At 36.9% G+C, this 25,726-nt stretch overlaps 4 protein-coding genes across 5 annotated transcripts; 3 read left to right on the top strand and 1 right to left on the bottom strand.

Moving 5' to 3' along the window:
* Positions 1-2,077: 2,077 nt before the first annotated feature.
* On the bottom strand, positions 2,078-9,158 carry LOC109852303 (erythroid differentiation-related factor 1). Its single transcript, XM_020423343.1, has 9 exons — positions 9,081-9,158; positions 7,866-8,901; positions 7,348-7,764; positions 6,466-7,260; positions 6,202-6,384; positions 5,748-6,124; positions 5,291-5,609; positions 4,882-5,176; positions 2,078-4,756 (listed from the first exon to the last, which is right to left on the bottom strand). The coding sequence occupies exons 2-9, from the start codon at positions 8,899-8,901 to the stop codon at positions 4,597-4,599; spliced, it is 3,582 nt and encodes a 1,193-aa protein (XP_020278932.1). The 5' UTR covers positions 9,081-9,158; the 3' UTR covers positions 2,078-4,596.
* Positions 9,159-9,666: 508 nt separating this feature from the next.
* LOC109852304 (laccase-14-like) lies at positions 9,667-20,985 on the top strand. 2 transcript variants are annotated; one of them, XM_020423344.1, is made up of 10 exons: positions 9,669-10,089; positions 10,444-10,543; positions 11,362-11,464; positions 11,664-11,874; positions 12,593-12,759; positions 12,971-13,148; positions 19,151-19,540; positions 19,709-19,930; positions 20,022-20,240; positions 20,324-20,985. In XM_020423344.1, the coding sequence occupies exons 1-10, from the start codon at positions 10,014-10,016 to the stop codon at positions 20,491-20,493; spliced, it is 1,836 nt and encodes a 611-aa protein (XP_020278933.1). In that variant the 5' UTR covers positions 9,669-10,013; the 3' UTR covers positions 20,494-20,985. The 2 variants fall into 2 exon arrangements, with proteins under 2 accessions (XP_020278934.1, XP_020278933.1); XM_020423345.1 differs by lacking the exon at positions 20,324-20,985 and having other exon boundaries at positions 9,667-10,089; positions 20,006-20,163.
* LOC109852307 lies at positions 13,181-18,746 on the top strand. Its single transcript, XM_020423347.1, has 2 exons — positions 13,181-14,944; positions 16,152-18,746. Exons 1-2 carry the CDS (start codon positions 14,564-14,566, stop codon positions 16,581-16,583), a joined length of 813 nt encoding a protein of 270 aa, XP_020278936.1. The 5' UTR covers positions 13,181-14,563; the 3' UTR covers positions 16,584-18,746.
* A 775-nt stretch (positions 20,986-21,760) lies between the features above and the next one.
* Positions 21,761-23,534, top strand: LOC109852298 (INO80 complex subunit B). The gene is made up of 6 exons (XM_020423338.1): positions 21,761-22,037; positions 22,151-22,304; positions 22,407-22,590; positions 22,734-22,967; positions 23,076-23,248; positions 23,378-23,534. The coding sequence occupies exons 1-6, from the start codon at positions 21,992-21,994 to the stop codon at positions 23,511-23,513; spliced, it is 927 nt and encodes a 308-aa protein (XP_020278927.1). The 5' UTR covers positions 21,761-21,991; the 3' UTR covers positions 23,514-23,534.
* Positions 23,535-25,726: the final 2,192 nt, after the last annotated feature.

Below are 25,726 nucleotides of genomic sequence, written 5' to 3'. Positions count from 1 at the left end.
GAAAATGAATTTTTTGACGACACGAGATCTCTTTCTAGATGTGTGCGTGTGTGTTATATATATTGTAATACACATATAACATATATGTATCACTACAGCACGCCATTCGTAAAAGTACACGAACTGCCGTAATAACCTGTTGTTTTCTCTCTCAATCGTTGATCCCTCTCGGTTATCCGAAACCACGTTTCGCGCCGTGATGTATCGCAATGAAACGCACACAAAACTTTATACGATCGTAGACATGACGTAAGACCTTATTTCGTGAAAAATGCGGAAGGTGGAAAGCAGAACGAGATCGGCAACAACTGCATTCGGAAGTTCGAAAAAGATCTTCGGACGTTTACATGTAATGCAGTAAACTGTAAAACAGCTGTGTTATAAAATGTAAAAGAAAACGTGACTATGTAAAACGTGACATTGCTCAATTGTTATATTTTTATTTTTAAACCATTGTGTTAAGTACCGTTCAATATAAATTTAATAAAATATTTAATTTCGTTAACGGTATCTTTTTGTACAGCTTGTGCGTTTTACGTAAGAATTAACAAAGGGTAACAAAAATCGTGCCGTACGCGATATTTCGAGGTACAATGGGTTTCATATCACACTTTTACTTAATATCTCGCAGGGTGCGATTTTCGCAGGTGTTATTCTTCATTGTCACGTCTGAGAAACGGAGCTCGGTGTAGAAGAACTTATCGTCCCGTCTGTCGGAGCACGCAGCGGGTAAATCTTCGTAAAAACGCGCGGCGGAGGACGCGGCCGGAAAATTTCGCGCTCCGTTTGACGTACGTCATATAAATCAAAAGGCATTTTCGCCGGACGATAAATACGTCTGCGTGTTTTTTTTGTTTTGTTATTTTTCCAACATGTCGCGCGATTGTAACGCGCGTCGTCCGGTTACTTGTTGCACGCAACTGTTGTCGCTTCTCTTGCGTATTTGACAACAAATTTCGAATCGAAACTTTGAAAAAAAAATGCATCATGTTCATTTTAAAATAATTCTCTCTGGCAATGAGGTTTTGTATAAACCGGATTCTCCGTATTGTCGACAGTAAATCAGTAATGGCCCGCGTATTTCCGGACGTTGGCGAAATCTATCTGGAGAAATTCGTGATATTACCGTGAGAAACTTTACGTCATTTTGTTTTAATACGTCATATTTTTACGCTACGGCGAATGGTAAATATATGTGAGGTAAATTGTGACATTTCTTACCTACACAATTTATTAGATAACGTACGTAATTTCAGCGAGATGAGACCTTTCGCAAATTTCTTTCGATGTTGAAATTACAAACGGATTAGGTGACACATTTGCGCGCGCGATAATTCAGCGGGGCAAACTGAATCCGGGTTGTCCTCTTTCGCGAAACGAGGCCGTTTTTAAACCGAGCACGTACCGTCTGTTTATTCAAATTTCCAACACGCATATGAAACTTTCGTCTCCGTTCGCTCTCTGTTCCTCCTTTCTCTTCGCCGGTTTTGCGCGACCCGCCGGCGCGCAGTTCACCAACCAATATTTCACGTTCCACCCCTCCGTTGGGGGTGGATGGCTGGCTGCATGCAGTATCCCCGGAATTGCAAGAAGATTGTCAGGGGTCGCGTCGGTCGACACCAAGTCGACGTGGTAACCACACGTGTTCGCGAACGGAGCGAACGTGCCGTTTAAAATCTACGTTATGTCGCGGCGTTACAGCCAAACCTACCCCCGATCGCCTTACGGCGAGCGTTTGCTTCGCCAGCCGGTCGTAATGGAATAATCCGACCTGGTCGCGGACTATAATTTATCCCCGATACCGTTCCGATATCTCGCCGAACTTGGCACGATACGTGTGGAATGTTATCGGTTGTGATGTTATACTCCCACAATTGAAGGAGATGGTTATTTGCGAGACGCAAAGATGAGGAGAATTCGGAAAAAATGCTGCGAAAACTTCGCGATCGATTGTTTACGAGTCGGGAACGCCATTTTATCTTTATGTGATATTTTGTTATTATTGTAATAATATTTATAACATTATTATGACACAATATAATCGTAAAATACACAAAACAAAAGGAAAGAAACAGTTTTTTAATCAATTCAGTAATCGACGAATTCGTCAGTGCGAAAGGTCGAGTTGATGGGCGGTCGCCCGCGGAAAATCGGAATTGGGCGGGTAATGAAACCAGGAAGGAGACAACGCGAAGAGCGACCGACCCTTTCTCTGTTCCTTTTGTTTTGTCTTTTGACGTACGCTCTACCAGTGTACCTCTCTTCTCTCGCTCTCTCTTTTCCTGAAGAGGGAATCGAATCCATTCGAGCGTGAGGGATGCGACTGACAGCTGGAATTGTTATATCTCGGCAGGCTAGGGCTGGTCGCGCGCTCGTAGTTCATCGATCTTCGACCGGTCGACACTGCCGTTGTTACCGCCACCGTCGTCGTCGTCGTCAACGCGATGAATTGGTTCCTACCTTCGTTAAAATTAATCAAGCGAAGCGCTGGTGCGCAATTGCGTTTGCCTATTCGCAATAGTCCGCCGTATATTACGCGGGATATGCATGCCGTTCTCGTGTGGCAGCTACTACACGTTGTTGCTGGCCGGAAATTCGTTTTAACCCGCGACTCTGCCTTGTATAAAGCGCAAAGATGCGTATACTCTATATAAATTTAATAAATTCTCTTTTCGCAAGCGCATGTAAGATTATACTTTTGACGAAAAGGATGGGAAAGATGTTGGCACAACAGTAAGCCCCATGGTGACGCGAAAACGTTTATGATATACGTACAATCACGCCTCGCGGTGATTTATTCTGCGCATCGCTTCCTTTTAATCTCTACCTTCGACCACGCAACAACAGTTCATCTCGTATTCTTTAATAAATGAGTTTTTTATCGAGTTTTCGCTCGACCGAGCCGAACACAACCCCGCTAGCTCGTGGCATATCACGAACTTTACACAAAGCCACGCATCAGCGAAGCCGAGCGGAGACCTGTTTGAACTCTCGTATCGTCATCTGGCTTTTGAAAAAACGTAACATCCGAGAGAGAGAAAGAGAGAGATATGTATATAATATGAAACTCTGATCTTAGATTTAAGCGATGGATTTAAAGATTTATTTAAAGTTAACTTTCTCGATTTTAATTGAACTGTCATTTTATTAACGTTTATTGCCAGATAGAAGATTCTCATCAAAAATTGTTAATTAGTTTTAAAAGCTACTAATTAATTTCTTGCGTACGCGCTCCGATAATATAAATTCGAAAATTATTTTTCGAATGTTTGTATTTAAAATATACATTTTATTTACATACGTTAAAATAGGAAAGCTGCAATAACAGAAAGATTGTTCTTGTTCAATATCTTCTGTGTATCGATATATCCGAAACAAACATAATAAATATTACATTATCGTTTTTACTTCTTCTCTTTATATACACAAAACGTTCTCTGCGTAATACTAAAAGATTGAACAGATGTATCACTCTTCGAAAGCAATTTAAATACTCTTTGACCCTAGGTATACATACTTATTTTTTTTTCGGCTGCGTTCAGGGAGAGCACTATTTGCGCTATTGCATCATTCTATCTTTATCGCTTATTAGATGAAAAACAAAGACAAAATGATGAAATAGCGCGCTTTACGAACGCAGCCTTCGTATATGTAGATACCACACTAGGGTCTGAAAAAACATCATAATGCTAGAGAAAATTACCATATTGTAATTAAGTGTCTTTAAATCAATCGCAAATAGACTGAACAATACGTCTATGCATTCAGAATTAGTCTATATTCATATACGTACCAAAAAAAATCCATTCAGAGACATAAGTTTCTTTTAAATTCAAGAAAAAAACGTCATTTTACTGTAATTGCTGAAGTTTCACAGACATTAAGTGTGTATATCTAGGGTTAAACCTGCGGCATACGATGCTTTTTTTCACGTATCATTGTCGCGGTGTTTGTTAGTTATCTATCACAAAACAAGTATCGCACGTAGGTAAAGTTTTATATAATTTTACTTCTTAACTTTTCCACTGCGGTATTGATTTAATTATTGGGTTGTTTGGAAAGTTTCCAATAAGTAACATCACTGTAGATAACATGTTCGAGACCATGTACACGAGACATTGTTCGAGACATAAATACTAAAATTGAACAGCACGTATATATGTGCATGTTCTAGAAGCTACATTATATGAGTCGGTACGATAGAAATTAAATTAAAACTTGTATTAAAAAATAAAATTAAAAAAACAAACGCTACGTACTCTCCGAACAACCCATAGTTGTACCGAAAAAATCTTGTAAAAGTTACCAAATGCATTTGGTTCATCGAGTCAGAGCCTACGTATAGACTCTATGTACAGAATAAATGCGTTTTGTTCCGAACGCTCACACACTTTATAGCGTATGTCGGTCTAACTTTGTTTACATCTAATGAATAAAGATAAACTGATACTTAAGCACGTGTGTATGATCGTTCGAAACAAACGCATGTCGTATTTATACAAACCATTTCGTATTAAATAAACTTGTAACGACGTATGTATACAGCGTTCGTAGCGAGAATTGCTAATTATATATAGTTAGCATTTTAATTACACTTTATTTACACGTCGATTGAGGTTTTTCCGTCTGTTTTAACATACAGTCGAGTTCTTTTAGAACTTCCGTGACGTGTTTTATCAAAGCAAATCCAGACATTGTGTCCAGTCGTAACGTTCGCGTGTAACATTGCTTGTACAGACTTGCAAGTGTCTCGTGTCTGAAATATTATCAAAAGCGTTAAAAAATTATATTATACTTTAATTTATATATATATATATATACATGTACATATGTATATTTGATAAATAAAACTTTATGTAATAAAATTTAAAAACAACATACTCTTTTTTATTATGTACAGGACTTTTACTGAAGAACAGCTTGGTTAACGATCGTAAGATAAACTGAAGTCTCTGTTCAAGCAAAGAAACAAGTTGGTTCTCTTCATCCATCAACTTTTGTTCTTCCGCTTTTTCATGTTCGATACGATCCTCCTCTACTTTATCATCCGTTGTCTCTTTATTTTGTTTCGCTGTGCTATTTCGTTCGCACAATATCTCCAACATAGGTATGCATTGTAGAAGTAATTCCAAACCGTTTTGGTATGCTTTTAATTTGTTATTAAACGTTGTGCTATCTAAATTAAGTCAAATATAAATTTTGTGTCAAAGTAAAAATTTTGTAAATATACTTTTACGTCAAAATAAAAATTAAATAAAAAGTAAAGCAAACAAGAGAAAGAAAGACGTACTACTTGCTTGATACTCCGCAAGAGCGACTCTCTCCAGTTGCACCGTCAAGTACTCCGAACTTTGTTCTAACGATAGCAACGACTTTGCCGCTTTATCGTAATATAATTTACACAATTGTAAATTCGTTTTTTTCTTGCTACTTTCCGCATCTAACTCGAGTTCTCTGTATATACGATGATATAACGAGGCCAATCGATGTTGAATAGTTGCAGCACGGAATTGATAAATCGGCTGCCGTGATCCTGGCGTTTCCACGTCGCAATGCTTAAGCGCCTTCTGTAGAACATCAACCACTGTTCTCTCCATATCCTGTCCAGGCTGCAATGGTAAGGTCAATTCAACTTTATGTAATGCGTTTGAATAATAATTCTTTTGTGTAGTCACAGTCTCGTCTAGAGTAAACGAATTAATTTATCTGCTTATATTACACGATGAAGCTATCAAATCTCTGTGCACCTTATAATCGCTCGAAGGATAATCCTGCAGCAGTGTAGCCATATTAAAATATGTTGTCGACAAATCCCAGCTCACGTTGTCCCATATCGATGGATTTGTCTTTCTATTACCCAGAACTTGCAAAGCCTTCTGATAGCTTGCAATCGCATTGTCGTAATAATGACGCACTTTTGAGGTCTGCTTCTCGTCCATGTGCGCCCAGACTCGCATGAGTCGGCCCGTATTGGAATGCAAAAGCGCGAGATTGGCCTCGTCGTGAACTTTTTCGAAAGCTCTCACGCCAAATTCCAAGTGAGTTAATGAACGTGTCAGAAGCACAAGCACATCCGGTTTAATGGACGACTTATCTGTTTGGTCGTCGAGCTGAACGCATCGATCTGTCAAGTTGAAATTTCTCAGTCAATCAAACGATATGCATTTTCAATGTTCATCGATAGAAAAAAATTTTACATACTACTTGCTTGGTTCATGTAAAGAACACCTAGTTCGTTATGAATATTCCCCAATCGTCTCAATAAGTTGTTTCTGTCCTTATCCGTCGGCTCTAACAACAATAACGCTTTATCATAACATCTGTATGAAGAGAGTAGAGTGGATTCTAGACTGTCCAATCCTTTCGGCAATAATTCGTCACTATCTGTAACACAATACACGTCATGATAATTTTGTTATTATTTTGATCATATGAATTTGTGCGCACATGTATTTCGATACTTACCCATATCCAAATCCTTCACGCTATGTAATTCTTCGATAATTTTCTCTTCTATTTCGTTTTTTGTCTCGTAGTCTTTCTTATGCCTTTCTATGTTGCACCAGTCTTGCACGGTCATAAAGCAACAGTCTCCCGCGCGACCCAACAGATAACTAATCGATTTGTCGTTCCTCACTCCGCAGATTTCCAATATCTTCTGACAATATAATACTTCTAACATGTACTTCAGAGAAATGCCATAGTTTTTATTTACGTACTCCTTCTCGGCAAGCACGGCAAATATCAACGAGGCTTTCTCATATAACAGCGTTTTCAAATGAGCGCTCCAGCAAATGTTGTCGCTCTTCTTCGATGCTTGCCACGTCGGTATCGTCTCCGCTTTGGGTTTACACAACAGAGCATTCTCGCTCGATATTTCCTTTGCAACGCCGTTTCCCTCCTTCTTCTCATTCTTCCTTTTCTTTTGTTTATTTTTCTTTTTATGCACGGGAGTGTTGTTTTCCGAATTTTCTTTCGACGAATTCTCTTTATCTTGCTGATTCAACGGTGCGTAAGGCATGGGTATCGCTTGGAAGGGTTTTGCCACATTTGGATGCATTTCTTCGTATTTTCTTCTCTCCTTCTCATATTCTTCCGCTTTCTTTTGCTCCTCGTCGCTGTTATCCTCTATCGGAAAATATCGAAGGCACTTTAGTCCATGAGCAACGTGTCCCAATCCAGATATACATCTCTCTTCTATGGTGCCAGAAATCGGTGGCGCCTTGTACTTTGGTTGCTCACGTGACGTTTGTTCTTTCACTGTAAAGACAATTAATGTTCTAGGTCAAAACATTAATTAAATCGACTAGTTATTTTGCAAAATCTATAGGTCAGAGGCTCACTTACTGTTGGCTAGAGTCAAAGATTTAATTGCCGCACAAGCTTCTTCTTCTTCATCCTCCTTTTCAGTCTCATGATTTGTGCTACATTCGCTCTGAGTGTCTTCTTCGTCACTTTGATCTGATAAATTCGACGGACTGGCCGGATCTGTATCTGACGGTATATATAAATCCGAAAGCATGAAGTGCGCAGATGTGACAATTTGCGGATACTTCTCTTTCGCCAGCAATTGAACGCAATTTTTTAACAACATTCTAATTGTGCCTTGATGACGATGATAATCGGGCGAATACTTCATGTTGCGAGCTACTCTGTACAACAACATTGCAACAGGTACGGTGAAGGGATTCTGTCCTTTCTCTTCTGAAACGTCACTGCACAGTGATGTCAAATCATATAGCTTCACAACATCATCGTCTTTACCTAAAAATATTTTACATACGTGTAAGTGCACTACTTTGTAAAAAACAAAAATTAATTTTTATTCTCGATATATTTATTTAATAAATTTATACAATATTTACCCTTAAATAGCCAATAAGTATGACCAGCTTTCGTTGCATTATTTTTTAGAAAACTCAAGATGTTTTGAGCAACATCTCTAATCACTTTGGGGCTAAACTTTGAATCATCCAAGTTTGGAAGATCTTCTGTTTTTATCAGTTCATATTTCTGTACAATACCATCCAGATGATAGCACATTACCACTTCAGGAACATTACACATTAAGTTATCTAACCAATAGTCTATTCCAGTTAAAACATTAATAGGCTTGGACATGTCTCTCAGTCGTAAGCTTATACATGGATGTGTCTGCCCACCAAATATTGGCATATCTGTTCCAATTAGCATCTGTATATTCTCAAATGTCCATACAACATTTCTTGCAAAGTTATGATTGTAGTTTGGATCAGGTACTTTTTCTTCTTGTGTTGGCTCAGGCAGACAGGGCTCTAAAGTCTTCACGGGTAACTCAGGTTTCTCATTTTGCTTGTTGCTATCTGCAAGTACTATAGAATGATACAAAAACTTAGATACTAAGTTCTTCTGTTGTAAACTGTTTCTGCTGTATGCCTTGTGAAAAAGACTCTTTGTTTCGCCAAGATTTTGGAAGATATGTTCGTAAAAGAACTTCTTCAGCCATTCCCAGTCATTCTCAGCTTGTCTCAAAAGATACTTGTGTATATCAAAATCATCCAGTAATAATGTGTTTTCGATACGATGCACCATCATAGAGATGACGCCACGATTATAAGGCAGTTTAAGTAGCTTTTTTATATTTTCTGCATCTGACACCACATCTACTTCGCCAACGCAATCAGGAAACATGTGGGCCATGCGAAAGCTTGAGAATCCTGTACTTTGAGACCAGACATTTTGTAAGCCATAACTTTCCGCCGAGCTGCTGAGCCAATTGCTGGGGGGATGATTTAAATCTGTGTTGCATTGCAACTGAGCGTATGTTGCTGGTGTTTGAACTGCAGAATATTTTACCACCGCAGTGGATTTCACAGCCTTCTTCGGAGAATCCGGTGGTACTGCCACAGCCATTGACTCCATCTAAAATATATATTTCAACAGAGAGTCTAGCGCATTCTGGCACATTCTACACACGTTGCGATCAACGTGTATTATTATTTATTTTACCAAATAGTATAAAATCGTAGCTTTCTCGCCACTATTTATACACAAAATGTTTAAGAAAGTTTCAATGCGTTACAATTATAATTATAATTTACATTTTGACAAATAAAATACTGATGATTAAAATCGCTGCTCACTATCAAGACTGCGAAAACGGCCGTTTCTGACCGTGAAAACGATTGTAAAGGTTAGAAAACTGTTAAGGCCATAATACACAAAAAAAACTCATGCAGTAAACGAATGGAATTGACCAATTACAGGCGAGTATTGTGAAGAACGTCTGTCTTCGAACATAGCCATATTGAAACGGAAACTTAAACGTTGAAACGTTCTGTAAAGATGAAATTTCTATGGCAGTGGTAAAACTTGAGCGGTAAGCAAAGTGACCAATCAACGTGACGATTGACTGTTTCAAAGTAGCTTCTTCATGAATATCAATAGAATTACAGAATAAGCAAAGCAATTGACCATGCGCATGTGCTATGATGTACGAAGCGATCTTAGTATTAAACGCGCATGCTTACATTGCCTATACATCCGGTACGATCATTTTCTAACCCTTAAAATATTATAATTAAATAAGTATTTATGTTCAAAATCGTTTTTTACTGCTGAGCGACGTGTTTTACTTTTCAAATCTTCTCGCACGAGACGCAATTGAATGAATATATTTTTGTCAAAATTTAAAAGGAGCGAGTTAATATAAATGTGACATATATACGTACGTAAATATTTACCATGTATATTTTTTTGTTTGTAATGTACTGAGGTACAAAATGATGAACTTGATTATGCGAATGTACAATGCAGTAATTATTTCTTTGCAATATTAAAAGAAATGGGGAAGAGTGTGTGTAACACTTTAGCTTTAAGTCTCTTGCTTTCACCCACTCTCACAACTTCTGAGTAGCAAGTCAGTTTGCTAAACTGACGTTCACTTCCTGGATCAGCGGTAGATCCGCGCAGGAGCCATTTGAATCTATGTGCGTGTCTTTGCTTGACATCCATTCCAGGTATTCTGAGCTATCATGTCGTGCCTTTGCTATTTGCAAGTTTTAATGTTAGTTTCTTGTTCGATATTGGTTTTGTGCTCTCAAACATTCGGTGAGTAAGTCACTGTGTATATCAGGTAGTTTTATATATACATTTATATATGTAATTCGCTTTTTTTAATATATAAACTTATAAATATTTTCCTTAGAAATATAAGTTTATATTAGATTATAACTGTGCATTTAACGTAATTAAATTATTGATTTTTTTCATATATATTCAATGTACAAATTATCATCAGCACAATTTATAAATTACTTGTAATTTTTTATAAAATTTTTTTAACGCACAACTAAATTGTTATTAATCGTTATTTATCGTAAATTGTTATTTTTAATTGTTATTAATCGTTATTTATCGTAAATTGTTATTTTTCTTATTTAAAAAAAATATATTTCTATATAGATAATGATTATCACGAATGTGCGCGTCCTTGTTTCGACAAAACATCTTCGAAGAAAACGTGCGTCTATCATTTCTTCGTCAGAGAATCTTATAGTCTAAGGTAAGAGACGAAATGTAATTTATAATTGGTTTTATTTAGCAAGTTGAGATATAATGTTAATGATGTGATACATAAGAAAATAGATATTTATGTAAATAATAATAATCCTTATCATATAATTTCTCAGTTTTAAGCGCGTTAACAAGCGTTTTGTAATGCTAATAGAGAGAAAATGCTATATATATAGTATGCATTTCTACTTGGTCGCAAAGTAGAATAGAACGGTTATAACGGTAAATACACTGTGGATAGTCGTCAAGCGCATCTTTGCGCAACAGGTTTTGATAGAATTTAAAAATGCGCTATTACTCTTACACACGTCTCTCTAAAAAAAAAACATACATAACTATACACTACACATTCAAGCAAAAAGGCGGGGATAATAGCGTGGTATCTCATATGTAGTGTATTTCTCAGCACGAACGAAAGTAGAGAATGTCGTGCCTTTTTATCTATTTGCAATTAAACTGATTGTTCAATGTTACATACTTTCTACTTTTAATTTCTACATCAATTTTTCGATTATTTTGCGAAACATATTAAGTAATAACAAAAAAGAATTATTTGCTTTTGCGCAATAAAAACTATACAACCTCTGAACTTAATTCCAAACTCCTGAAGGTTTTGTTTCCTATTAAGTAGATTGCGTGCATTTGATACGTACAAAATGTCTTGTTATATATAGACGATATTGTTAAATTAAACAATGTTATTATTATTTTATACACTATCAAAATGTGATGAACATTATTATTAAACATTTCTAGTATATTACGATGAAATTTCTTATACAAATATTATTTGCTAATATTTAACAGCTTTTGCAACAAATTCAAGAACGAGACGTCCACGTGCGCAAATATCATCACCGGACGGAATCGTCTGATAATTAATGGGAAAAGCCCAGGACCAGCTATAGAAGTAAGTATACTGATATATACGTTAGAGCAACATAAAGACAAAAATAAATAGTTTATCAGTTAAGTTATTATTTTACCAAAACGTATAATTCTTGTTTTTCTTTTAAGTACTTACAAGTGTTTAAAAAACTTATTGCTTATTGTCATAAATTTAAATTTATTGCTTATTTTTTTTAAATATATTTTTACAATGAATATAGATTTGTCTTGGAGACACACTAGAGGTTCTTGTTTACAACAAATTAGGGAGTGACGAACTGGCCTTTCACTGGCACGGGATCCGACAAAAGGGTTCTAATCACATGGACGGCGTGCCCATGATAACACAGTGTCCTATCTTACCTTTCACTGGTTTTCGCTACACGATAAACCCCGATAGCACAGGAACGTATTTCTACCACGCTCATTCAGGTACATGGATTCTACAGTTATAATTTTGCGCGCAAGATATTGTTTTCATTTTACCTCTGCATAACAAACTTGCACGATATAATACATCCAATCTTTTCTCTTCTTCCGTAACGTTTTGTAATTTTTTATTTTTTTTATTTGGTGCACTAAGCAAGCCGTGGTGAGAATCGCGCGACGATATAAATGAACAAAATAGAAAAAATTTCACATATATTCCAAGTGAATTCCGGCTTTTACGTTCCGCCGACTGGCTTCATTTTGACTCCGGTCTACGCCGTAGAACGTCGTTCTGCACCTGGCGCTCGCATCAAGAAAAGCAAGATCAATAACGTTCGCGTACTCGAAACAGCAGGAGCGGTTCTTCTCTCTTTTCATCGCTTCTTTATCACAAAAGAAAGATCGCGTGCCGCTCTTTGCAAGCGTCGCGTTTTCTCGCACATATATTTGTCTTTATAACGCGCTAAACAGTTCGCAGCGGTATCGATATCGTAGGGTGTTGTTCGGAAAGAAATCTCGATCTATTCGCATGTTGTAAGAGTGTCCGGTCTCCGTGGAAATATTTCGCGAAAACGCCTTCTTGATTCGCGCGTTCGAGTCCATTTTTTCTCCGAAGGGTAATACTCGCCGAACGCGCGTAAAGCGTATAAAGGAGGGAGAGTAGGGTCCGATTCCACAGAGCTAATAACGAGAAAAATAAGATTGAGGAAGATCATTATAGTATCGCAACAGGGCGACGGAATATACGGGTCGTTAACAGTTCGAGGACCGCAGGACAATCCTACTCTGGAAAGGATACTCGTACTGTCATCAAGGCCGTCAACTCCGCTGACACGGCAATCATACCTGTATCCACCCACACCGAGCGAGCTCCTCGTAAACGGCCAGGTATACACACAATTATTACTAACACGGCTAAAATCTCTTCCTCGCGTACCCGGATCCAACTTAGTTTGGAACTGGCCGAGTTGCGATATATGCAATATTGCTCCTGCATTTTCAAGACCAGCTTGAAAACAAAGGGTATTTAAAAAGTACATTAATGTGTACAAATGCAAATTAGATTAAGATCTTAGGATGTACTTTTTTTTTTTTATAGGAACGGGAAGCGGTAGTACAAGTGAAACATGGGTTTCCTTATTTACTACGTCTCATCAATGCCATCGCTCACGACTGTCCCATTTTATTGTCCGTCCATGGACACTCTCTTCACGTACTGGCTGCTGATGGCAACCCTGTACAATCGATGAGGGGCACGCATGTCGTTTTGTTTCCAGGTATGTGTTTGATACTTCGGTTGTTTCTCAGTATTACGCAACTGTATTTTTACTCTCAATCAACAAAAAGTCACAGCTCTAATAAGCACGTATATATCGTACATGTGGTACGTGCTACGAAAACGCAAGTGACATATACCGCGCGTGCAATTTTTATAAATAAAAATATTCAGGTTTTATCTACTGCTAAAATGTTTAGAATATATAAAATGATGACAAGGGTGAAACGAGACAAAAGTAAAAAGTATATGAGAGATATATATGTACAAGTTGAGACGCATATGTACATGTTCGTTTGTTTTCATCAAATTTAATTAACTGTAACCCAACCACGTAATAACTTTATATAAGTAAGATTATATATATTATGACACACAAGAGTATTGCGGCGCACTTTCGTCTACCGACAAAAAAAATTTCTATGTATATGAGAAGAAGAAAGAGATACAGAGAAAAACGCATTAGTCTGAAACCGAGCGCACACTCACACACGCACACGTATATATAGAATACTGATTCCGATCAATCTTCCACACGCACTCCAACACGTGACTCTCCCGTTTTATGCATCCGTTGTGCCAAGTGACGACGATAATTGGATGAACAAAAGAAAGAAGAGAGAGAGCGTAAAGTAATCAAGAAATCATAAAAAAAGCCGAATGACGATAGTCAATGGAAGATGGCAAAGTGATCTTGGCAATGATACGCATCGGAAAATAAGCACCTTGAAATTCGAGATAGTGAGCCATATATGTGTATGTGTTTAGTGCTTAGTGTTTATATTCTGCGCGCATATAAAATTGCATGATAAAATAAAACATCAGCAATTTCAACGTGTTGTCCTTGATCCAACGTGTCTCCTGGCGCTCATAAAGAAAGATCTTGGAATGGAAAGAAAGACAACGCTCGACATTGGCATCGGTGGCATCGGCAGGATCGGCGGTGGCGATGGTAACAGCGAGGAGACGCTGCGAGTATATAAAGGGAGATCTCCTTTCTCTTTCTCTTTCTCTCTCATAACAGCATTAGCAAAGCTTGGATAAGCGACGTGGTATGGTGAGACACAGCGTGGCGAGGTGGCGGGCGAACATTCGCGCAGACTCGGCCGTCTTCGTGCTCTCGCCGGGGTTTCCGCAAAGAGAAATAAAGAAAGGAAGGTGGCCAAGCGCGCGCGAGCCCCGCGCAAAAATCATTAAAACGCGTGCTCGTTTCGCGGCTGCGGCTTTCGTCGTGTTGGTTCTTGCCTCGGCAATTTATTAGACAATCGGTTCATCGTTTTTTTGGAGATATACCTACCGATATCTATCCGTAGCCCCGCTTTCAGTGGGCGCGCGCGCGCGCGCGCACACGCACGCGTTCCGCGAGCAAAAAAAGACACCGTCGAGGACATCTAAACGCGCTCCATACTGGCGTACATGTACAGCCATGGGCTTTGGAACGATCTGAGTACTACCACGCGCGTCGGCATGGAGTGGACCCGCGACAAGACTCTGGAGCTGCTACGCGAATATCAACAACGGCGTGTTCTCTGGGACTGGAACGCCCGGGGCTATCGGGACCGTGCAAAACGTAAACGAGCCATTCAGGAGCTTGCCGAGATCCTCTGCTGCAACACTCTCGAGGTCGAAAAGAAGATCACAAATCTCAAGTGTCAATATTCGCGGGAGGTACACAAGATTCAGAACAGCCGCGACGCCGCCACCGGTCCGGATGATGTATACGTTTCTAAGTGGTTCGCTTTCAAAGCCATGCAGTTTCTACAATTCGGCACGCGTAGATACAGCAAACGGAAGAAGGTAGGCGGAAGAAAAACGCATCGCCCGTGTGCGCACACACGCTATTCTTCTCTTTTTTTCGAGTGATTTCTCGTGGAAGATCTTCTTAGCGGTACAATGACAAATTAAAAAACAAAAAAAAGAAACACTCGGGGTGTTGTTGATACGCTTATTCATCGGCTTTTGTGTGAAATTTTACTACACAAGTCGAGTGTATATGTGTATATACACACACCATGCCTCTTTAGACGATACATTTCTCAATACACGAAAGAGAGAGGAGAGAATTTCTTGTTCTTGTTGCTATAATTGACAACTGATGTTGGTTTTCCAGATTTCTTTATAATTTTACTGTTTAGATTTTTACCAAAGCATAGCTCTCTCTTTCTCTGTATATTTGTGTCTACGCGCACACGCGTAAAACGGGAATCATTTTGCGCAAAGAATCTCAATTAGCAAAATATAACATTGAGCGTGGACTGGCTGTGATTAATTCTTTTATATTTACGGTAATATTTTTGGAACGCCGATTTTTACATATATGTTTAAAATGATATTTAAATTATTCAAACGAGTTACAATCGCACGTACAAACGTCCAACAATTCTCGATTCCACACAGAAACGATTACCGTCCCCTAATGGAACGCACGATGCGTCGCCGATCGAGATAAAAATTTTGTTGACTCGGCGGCGACGCGCTACCGCGCGTCATCTTCCATTTCTCGAGAAAAGTCGAGTCGATTCTTGCCTTTGTCCGACTCGATCCAGCGATCCGCTGATTTTTGTTTCGTTTCGTTGTATACACGTGCAAGTAGTAACATGCGCAAAACTTCGATGCGCCGATCAATTGACGAACAGAGAGAAAACATAGTGTTATAAATATTTTTTGCAAGAAGTCTAATATAGAATTTTGCTACAAACATTTACGTAAACTAAGATATAAGTGAAATTACTATCGTAATAGCGCGACGCACAATTTCTCAAGTTTTATAGAGGAACGTATACACATGTGAAAGTTTCAACTGCAGTCTTCCTCGAAGATCGACGCGTGAGATTAGATTTAAGTCGTGCGAACGCGGCATAAATGAGAGCAACGTTCGTAATCCGATTGTGTTATAGTTCAAGTAATTGCAACTGACAATCGAGAGAACTGTAAATTCTTTGTATCGCGCGCCATCGCTCGAGTGCGGTAAAATCCCTGATCCAGCCTGATCCCTTTTTCGCAGAAAGTCGAGGAGGAATCAAAGCTGCAAGAAGAATACATTGTGAGCGACATTGATCCGGAAAGCATAACGTTCATCGACAATGAAGAGACAAACGGTTCCGGCACCGGTTCCTTCAACGCATCTCTGAGCGAAGACGCTGAGGAGTCATCGTCGTCCAGTCTAAAAGCGATAGAGTTGTATAGTGGCTCTGTACACAGTCAGGACACTTCCCCGGCCGATCTCGGCGAATCGGGACAAATCAAGCTTGAGTCCGGCGTTCCGGATGAAAAAGAGCGGAAAAAAACGAGGGAAGAGTTCGCTAAGTTTGGCGAGAGTATCGCTGTGCAGCTCGCCGAGATCCCAGACTCGTATTCAAGATCGGTCGCGAAACTCAGGATTAATCAGATCCTCTTTGAGGCGGAAATCGGGGTCTACGCCCAAACGCGTCGCTAATGAGCCAAACTGTGGTGGAAACTCATGGCGAGAGACATCGCGATAATTAATCGTCGCATTCATGGCACATCGTCGCTATCGACATCGATTTGTTCGCTCGAGGTGTGACGAGCAAGACTTGCTTTGATCTAAGTAGGCTTTGAGATGGTTGTAAAAAGACGGTGGTAAAATTGGGACAAGTAAAACGAATGAAATTTAACACATAAACCATATTTAAAACCAACCACATTTAATAAGAAAAGAACAATAATATACCAACATTTAATGATTGGTCGTGCGTAACAAGCGCTGCGGTGACATGAATAATAATACACATATTCATGTATCTTACAATTTACTTCGACGAGCTTGAACTTGTAAAGATAGATGTAGCGATAAGTGAAATCTTCGTGCATTCTAGACTTGAGAAGAAAAAAATAATCATATTTACGTGATGTAGAAGTTACTACGATTATTATTGCCCATGTAGAAGTTCATAAACGAGCCAATGCTATTCTTTGCCAATATTGGTTCTAGCATTGTGCCAAGAAAGATTCGTAACACCATTCCGAGTAGAATATCGTTACTGGCGCGACAAAGTAAAAGTATATAGACAAGATTTGTAATGTCCAAATGCGAGAATTGTCTTCTCTTCTGTGTAATATTTTCTCATTCGGACACTAAATAGCAACGAATACATGACCGCGTTCAGGAGAATTTAGTTCAGCGTTGTGTGTTTATTGTTTGTAATTGGCGTATTCCTCTAGATCTATTGTGCAAATGTGAAAGTGTTTATGCCAATTAAGTTCTGCTGAACGTGGCCAATAATTAGGTCAATGTTGGACCCTGATCCAACGTGTTATCGGTAATTTTTATGTGAGTAAGTCGATTCGTAAACGCGCACGAATTTGCCGATTACACCGCCGTTTGCATCGTCGCCATCTTTGTATAAGCCGAACGGGTGTTTTTGAAGACTGAATTGATGATCAGAAGACTGTATAATAGAAAATTTTTTCTAAGTGTTTAAGCGAAGAATGTGTCGACATTAAATCGACAAATTGGTTATTCTTTAACGTTATTATTCTAAATTGTTTTTGTTCACATATTTGTATATATGCTGTGCGCGTCTGTTAGGAAACATCTATCATTAAAATTAATGAGAGTTACTATATATATATATATTACAATATGTTTATTCTTGTTTTTATTTAAATATATTTGACTATTGGCGTGTTTGTTGATTAATTGTTATTCAATTTTGAAATTGACTTGACGCAGCGAAAAATGCAAATAGAGAACACAAGGAAAAACCGAATATCGTCCTCATGTTTTTCTAACTATTCGGAAGAAATGCGCGCTGGTGACAATGAGATATGAATGCGGATCAACATGCGATACGTTTTGTTTGTAACCATATGATATTGATCGCAACACATCGCATGATACATACATGCTCTAACTTCCTACAAATGCAATACTATAATTATCGACATTTCGATATAGATCGATGACTGTAGTTACTCTTTCTTAGTGGTAAAGGTTTTAAATGTCCGCGATAAATGAGTCGAAGATATGAAATAGCGGTGATTATGCAGGCTCAGATTAATCTACAATACAATTTTACTCCGATAAAATGCTTATATACACGTAAATACCGAAATGAATTCCATTAGAAAGAATTTAAACGTACATCTTGATAATATACTTGGTATCGATATTTTATCACACTTAAAACACCGAGTCTCAACAGACAATAGAATGTGCGTTTTCAACGATTTGTTTTCAAATATTCGCGTATTTTTGAAAAATAAATGTGCACACACCCAAACATTATATATTCATATTTAAATATTCGCCGTACTTCACTTTTTCTTCCTATTTGATAGTTTTATAGTTTTATAGTTTTATATATACCCAAACGTGTAAACGTTTATTCTATGTATTAAACGTTAACATTTTAGTTTCAAAATAACCATTTTATAGTATTAACAAATATTGTTGCTCCTATTGTATCCCTTTCAATATTTAGGTTTAGACACACGAGATTCGAAAATTTATCCAATCCATCACTATATTTCGATAGACTTAGATAGTTAGTAGGTATAGCTAGTTTTTTATTGTTATTGGTGATCAATAAAATGTTTTTGTTTTCTATTTTGAAGAAATTTTCTATTGGCGTTAAAAAAAAAAAAAAAACAATTGATCATGTTTAAAAATTCTGTTTTGAGTTAAGAATAAAAAGCAATTTTTTGTGGCGTTCTTTAGATGTTTTTATTCATATCCCTCATCACTGTAGTTTATATTTCTGAGAACGGCTACGCGTGTAAGCCGTAAGAGAAACTGAACAAAAAATTTGTCGTGAATAACTCATACAATTTTAATAGTTTGAATTAGATAATCAAACTACAAGCCAAGTATTTCTCTAGACGTTATATTTTCAGAAAATGTAAAAAAAGACTAGTATTTTTAAACTATCTAAGCTAGAAAAAATTATAACTAATCAATAATTGCAAAGAAATTGCTCGAACAAACGTAATATAAAAAAAGAGAGGAGAGAAAAAAATCTTAATATTATAATTTATTTTTAGGCGAAAGACTCGACAGCATTCTAATGACGGATAAGGCGGTCGGCAAGTATGCTCTCGACATACAAGGCCTTCGAGATTGTCGAGATTTACGTCACGAGGCGCACATTTTGTACGAAGATGCCGACGTGGATTCGCACACGATAAAAGCAACTGATAAGTTTCACGATCAAATGTTTAACGTCATTGAAAGTGGTCATGACTGTCACAGAGCATCGAAAAATGTTATTTGTTCGTTGGACTTGAAAAGCAAAGAATTTTCTCAATTGGAAGAAAAGGCAGACGAAACAATCTATGTGTCTGTCGACTCGAATGCTTTTTCGATTTTCACAGATGAGATGACGGACAAGTCTTACAACATCTATGTTTCGAAATACTATCCAGCGTATTTGAGTAAGAAAAGTTTTTTAATCTAAATAAAAGCACATATATCATATCACACATATCATAATATATTTCTTTCAAGATCTTACAAGCTATGTGTATGTTTGTAATTTACATTTAAAAAGTAAGTACAGAGCAATAAGTTTGATCATTATCACATATAAAAAAACATTTCAGGTTTAGACAAAGACGTAAAAAAAATACCACAGATTAATGGCATGTCTTTCAAATATCCTTCATCTCCGATATTAGCGCAACCAGAAGATGCGTTCAGAGAATTAATTTGCTCTCTTGACAAACGTTCTAGCCAATGTGCCGACACACCGTTGTTTTGCGAGTGTTTGCAAATTGTTCAAGTGCCGTTGCAAAAAATAATCGAAGTTGTATTAATAAACGAAGGTAATTGTCTGTATATGCGTAATAAATGTTATAAAGTATGTCATTACTTGGATTAAAAAATTATTTATCGTATAGAAACCGCATTTTTTAGGTTTTGGAGGCAATGTGTCTTATACGTTTCATTTGCATGGTTACAACGGTAGCGTCGTGGGCCTGAAGAGTTTTGACAGGCCTATTGCCAAAGAAGAAATTGTATCCTTAGATCGTGATCAGAAAATCCATCGGAATCTGAGAAATCCGGTGCGAAAAGATACTTTCGTGACACCAAACAAGGGCTATATTATTCTTCGGTTTTACACCGACAATATAGGTAAACATATATCACATCTATCTATATAATGGGGTATCAAAAATGGATTTACTGAATATATAAATTTTACGATTGCTTACTAGGTTATTGGTTGTGGGAAGCGAGAAGTACTGCTATATATCCACAACTCTTTGGACCTGGCATACAATTTCTAATGAGAGTCGGGCTCCATCGAAACTTGCCGCCTCTACCAATCGATTTTCCTACTTGCGGCAATAACAAGGGCATGGACTTGATATTCGAAACGAGCTAATATACATTCTATTATCTGATTTCTCTTTTATATTATATATAACTACCGTCAAGAGAGTGAGAAAAATGTATAGTACAAGAATATAAATAGTATTGTTATGAAGCAGTTGTTTATTACTAGATAATTATAATTTATGTTGCCAATATTATTGTTTTCTCAAACAAAAGAGTAAAGGTGTATAATAAAAAATATACTTTTTGATACTGAATTATCGATGTATAAGTAAAATACATGTGAAAGAAAAGATTACATAACCTTTTTACAATGACCTTGACCTTCGCATATCTCAAGATTCTGATCTTGAGTAAAGCTTGAAAGTTTAGGACATATGAGCTACGCCAATTGCATCAAGTGCGTTAAGTAACTTTGTAATATCTACTGATTGTTATTATGTGGTTGATAAATAATATAAAAATAACTATTTCATAGTTAACTTATCTTGCTCGTCTATACCTAGTTTGTGTTACGATGATCAACGATGATTGTTAGTGCCTGTCAGCATTGAAACTATTGAAAGTCTATGGTTCACGGTTTGGTGCTCTTTTGGCTCAGTAGACCTATAAAGCTAGTCCATACGCCATTCTATGTCTTTTTGATAACAGGTTTAAAACCGTGGATTGGGTTCCTGACGCCAAGCCACGGAGTTGTGCATTTGTTTAAATTAAAGATAATAATAAAGAAAGTGGTGTAAAACACCGACAATTGTCCAAAAATATTCACTGCGCACATCCAACCGATATGGCTGATGCAATCCAACTTGTCTATGGTTCACGTTGTATACACCGTAAATTTTCTCATTGTAAACATCCGAACGCAGTTCAAGAATTAAAATCGTTTTGAAGATTACGCTGAATATATTAAGTTCGATATACACTAGACAAACATACAAACGCGGACTTGACTAATCACGTTGAACAATTCGGCCAATGAAATAATAGTCTTGATTATTCACTTGTGATTGGTCACCATCAATTAATAGACTCATGATCATCAAAGAGAAGACAGTCGGTATTGACGTACTGACAAGTCGTTCGTGGACATGGCTACGTAGTTGCTAATGTACACCACCCATGGACATTGCGTCTTACAGAGCTGAAAAGCAATTACACATTCTCTTATGGGCCTGGCCGCTCTCAGGCTTCTCTCTGATATGAATTTTATATGCTATGGCAGTTCGAATTCAGCTTAAATTGTTAGTGAATGGCATATGGACTAACCTTTACGATCCAAGAGCCACAAGTGCACCAAACCAAACCAAGCTTAAATTGTTATATTGACTTTCCATAACCTCAAAACAGTATTGTGAATGTGACGATACTCGAAAATTTATATATTAACGTATATACGTTTATTTATTAATATATGTATATATACGATTGTACACATTACTAGAAAGTACGTCAAATACGTTGAAATTTTATATGTATACACGGTAAATGTCTGGGTATATACAGTTGTGTGTGTAAGCAGATATTTGTTTATACTTCAAGTTTTTTAAATGGGTAAACCGACAGATATCAGTACAGAGGAAGAAATAAATTTAGGTAATAATTCTATGTTTCTGGATACAATTTTTATATTTCTTATTTGTGAGACACTGTTTTAAAAAGAACTTTAAATTTTTGTAATGCTAAGATGGAATATTTATTATATATAGATACAAATGATGTCCTACCACAAAAAAAGCATAAGAAACATAAACATAAAAAGCACAAGAAGAAAAAGCTTATGCATGATGATAATGATGGTTTTGTTAATATCTCATCACCAGATAAAAAAAAAATAAAAATAAAAAAAGACAATGAAAGGAGGTAAAGACATTATGAGATTTTTTCACAAGTATTACATCATAATATGTTTTAATGCACATTATATATAAAAAGTTAAATATGTGATAATTTAAATTTTTCTAGCTTAGATAAACGTGAGAAATTATTAAAACCTTGTAATTTGAGTGCCCCTGTGATAAATACTGCCTCTTCTCCAAAAGCAACTGCAAAGAAAAAACTTCCAAAAAGTAACAAAGGGAAGGACAGTGGAACCAGTAGTGAAGAAGAAAGATGGCTAGATGCTATTGAATCCGGCAAGCTAGAAGAGGTATTTCTTTTTTATATAATATACAAATATAGATATAGTAGATATATTACTAAATATGTCTATATTTTTATTTAATTTATATTTACAACAAAAAAAGATTAAAAATATTTATAAAATACTAATAAAGACAGAGATATTTTTAGGTCGATGATGAATTGAAAAAGATTAAGCCAAAAGATCCCAAACTAATGACAGCTCGACAAAGAGCAATGTTCGAGAGAAAGACTGATACAGAACCTAATCCGAGTGTTGAACAATTGATGTCATTACCTACTGGTTATAAAGAAAAGGTCATGACTGCAGAAGCTATACAGAAGGCTGCTCTAAAATCTCTGAAGCGAAAACAGCTTGCTGATGAAAAAAGAGAAAAAGATAAAGTACTGCTTTTTATAAGTTTTCTTAAAAACTAAATTGACAAGATTATTTTTATTTAATTTAATTATTTATGATTGAAAACTTTACAAGGTAAATTAATTTTTTTTCAGAAAAAAACGATGGAAAGACTACTCAAGAAGCAAGAATCAAAAGCGTCCAAAGTCATCAGCAAGGGAAGAGTATCCAAGCGACAAGTGCCCCTAGTAACATATCGTTTAACAATCGAAGGAAGTTCTATATCATTACCACCTGGTGAAGATTTTCCACTTTGTCCCGCCAAAGAGTAAGTGCAATATTATATAATTATATATATATGTATATACTATATATATCACAAGTTTCTAATACAATTTACGATCACGACTTAAGTAATGCGCGACCTTTTTAAAACTTCATATTCCTTCTGTTTTAGAAAAAGTCCACCGAAACGAATCTTTTGTGGTGTGAATCAGTGTAAAAATCCAAAAAAATATTCATGTTCAAAAACTGGAATACCATTATGTAGTTTAGAATGTTATAAAACTAATCTTTTATTAAATAATGTGTAAAAATATATTGTAATAAATTAAAATGCACATATGTATATATTAATGTTTATGATTTTTTAAAATAAATTAGACTTACATATATAATATATGTACCCAGCAAACAAAATGGTGGCAACATGCCGGTATTATGCAAGCATGCTTTCAAAGCGTGATGTCTCTGTGATTGCCAGATACAAGTTCATCTAGCAAGCATCGCGATGACACGTTACGCTTACCACTCTATGCAAGCTTTGTGCAAGCAGAATATGCGTCAAATTGAAAAGTGTCGACCTCTGTCGTCATTTATCTCATTATTTTTAGCATGTCATGATATCAATTTGCTAGCATACCAACGCGTGGCATCACTGAACAACACTGTACCAATATATTGTTCACATGACATGCTTTCACGGCGTGCTGACACGTGATGTTTGCTGGGTATATATATATCAATAATATGACAATCATAGATAACGAATCACCAATTGTTATCAATTGATGATATTTGTAATCACTGATTTACCAATTAATGGTATTTGTGACGGGTAATATATAATCGGATAGTACTTATTTTTGTAGCAACAGTCGGAAATTTGCACGTTACGACACTTATCTCAGTTTATTTCCCCACTTCTTCACTTATTGTATTTCGCACCTCGAATTTTTCAAATATAAATTTAAAAAAACGGGAAGAATAAGAAAGAAAACAGAGATGTAGTACTTTATAATGTGATATAAAAGATTCGTTTACGTCAACGGCCATATCACGTTAAATCTAATACCGGTTCTCGTCTGATCACCGAAGTCAAGCAACGTCGAGCACGGTCAGTACGTGGATGGGTGACCGCCTGGGAACACCGTGTGCTGTTGGCACGTTCTTTTTTTTTTGTTTTCAAGTATTTTAATTTTGTTCAAAAATAAAACAACTTGATAAATTTTTATTCAATAAATTTATAAATTGACAGAACTGATCAATTACGACTGACACTTAATCGGAGATAAAATAAGACCGGTTTTCTACAAACAGAAAACTTTTGTCCATTTGCAATGCACGTCTTCAACGACTATTAATTGATCGAATAGTTCATATTGTCGGAACTGTCCAAACTAGTTGTTCAAACGTTTCTGATTTGAACTATTATTATATGAATAATTCAAGCGTATGTACAATTCGTTCTCGAATCTGACAAGCTTCAGTATCGATCGTTAGCTCCATTTAATTTTACATACATTGTGAAAATGTTTGGTTTTTCTCAACATTTTCTTAGGAGATACATATATATTACAAAGAAGAAGTCGATAAATAGAAATAGCAACTGTACAATGTATGATTGATATACAGTTTCGATCCTCTTCTTGGAATGACTGAGCCGTTTGTTTGCGATATTTTCCTCGGTCACTGTCACGTGAAATTAAATTTCGTCGATCTTCCACTTTGCCCATATGCTCCATTCGATTGGGAGCGTTTTTCAGCATGAATATTCCTGAAAAAGGGCTTTTGACGATTATTGAAACATTGAATATATCTCACACAAATATTCGCACATCTCCGGCAAAATTTGTGTGGATTTTATGCCTGACAAGAATTTTGTCGCACGGAAAGGTTTCCGCTAAAAAAAGAACATCTTGTGAGAGTTTAATAAATAAAATTTAATATTTTGTGACGTATGAAAAATGACTCGTTGATCCAATTAAAATTGCATCATTCAACGCTATTTACATAATTACAAGAAGTATAAATTGTAAACTTTTGCGTACATCGTTCTCTCGCACTCACACACACGTTCGACGCATTTAGGTGTTTCTCGCGTTCAATTTGTGTGTATTTAAAATAAATTTTGTTTGTCCCCATCTCCACGTACATATCGATTCTCGTGCTGTGCAACCGCGCGTATAAATCGCCGTCTTGCGCGTGCACATATTTCCGTGTGCGTGTGCGTGTGTGTGTGTATCTTTTTTTTCTCCAAAATCATTCAGCTCTATTGAATCGACGCTTTTCAATCTCAGCACAGCGCGAGCTGAAGATCGTCGTGCGTGTGTCCATCGTTTATATAACAGTGGCGAATTGGAATGCGTTTTGAGCGATCGCACGCGGGCAAAAGAGAGATTGCCTCCCGCGCAAGATCGCGCGATTTAATTCACCCCAATTGCCACTTGTATGCACTCGCTGCGTAACATCGCGCAAATGTCAATATTTGCCAATGCTCAAACTGCACTCGTTGCTTCGCAAGTGC

Source organism: Pseudomyrmex gracilis, unplaced genomic scaffold, assembly GCF_002006095.1.
Source record: "Pseudomyrmex gracilis isolate BER0280 unplaced genomic scaffold, ASM200609v1 scaffold_27, whole genome shotgun sequence".
NCBI lineage: Eukaryota > Metazoa > Arthropoda > Insecta > Hymenoptera > Formicidae > Pseudomyrmex > Pseudomyrmex gracilis.
This window is presented reverse-complemented; position numbering and strand designations above follow the sequence as displayed.

What these genes read in the sequence shown, in the direction of transcription:
- LOC109852303 (XM_020423343.1), bottom strand. Translation starts at nt 8,901, where the DNA reads ATGGAGTCAATGGCTGTGGCAGTACCACCGGATTCTCCGAAGAAGGCT. An exon ending in ATCTTTGACTCTAGCCAACA is followed by an intron (nt 7,261 to 7,347) that starts GTAAGTGAGCCT and finishes TTGTCTTTACAG; the next exon opens with TGAAAGAACAAACGTCACGT. An exon ending in CCTGTACATAATAAAAAAGA is followed by an intron (nt 4,757 to 4,881) that starts GTATGTTGTTTT and finishes ATAATATTTCAG; the next exon opens with ACACGAGACACTTGCAAGTC.
- LOC109852304 (XM_020423344.1), top strand. Translation starts at nt 10,014, where the DNA reads ATGTCGTGCCTTTGCTATTTGCAAGTTTTAATGTTAGTTTCTTGTTCG. An exon ending in AGCTCCTCGTAAACGGCCAG is followed by an intron (nt 12,760 to 12,970) that starts GTATACACACAA and finishes TTTTTTTTATAG; the next exon opens with GAACGGGAAGCGGTAGTACA. An exon ending in ATACTATCCAGCGTATTTGA is followed by an intron (nt 19,541 to 19,708) that starts GTAAGAAAAGTT and finishes AAAACATTTCAG; the next exon opens with GTTTAGACAAAGACGTAAAA.
- LOC109852307 (XM_020423347.1), top strand. Translation starts at nt 14,564, where the DNA reads ATGTACAGCCATGGGCTTTGGAACGATCTGAGTACTACCACGCGCGTC. An exon ending in GATACAGCAAACGGAAGAAG is followed by an intron (nt 14,945 to 16,151) that starts GTAGGCGGAAGA and finishes CCTTTTTCGCAG; the next exon opens with AAAGTCGAGGAGGAATCAAA.
- LOC109852298 (XM_020423338.1), top strand. Translation starts at nt 21,992, where the DNA reads ATGGGTAAACCGACAGATATCAGTACAGAGGAAGAAATAAATTTAG. An exon ending in AGAGGAAGAAATAAATTTAG is followed by an intron (nt 22,038 to 22,150) that starts GTAATAATTCTA and finishes TATTATATATAG; the next exon opens with ATACAAATGATGTCCTACCA. An exon ending in AATCCGGCAAGCTAGAAGAG is followed by an intron (nt 22,591 to 22,733) that starts GTATTTCTTTTT and finishes AGATATTTTTAG; the next exon opens with GTCGATGATGAATTGAAAAA.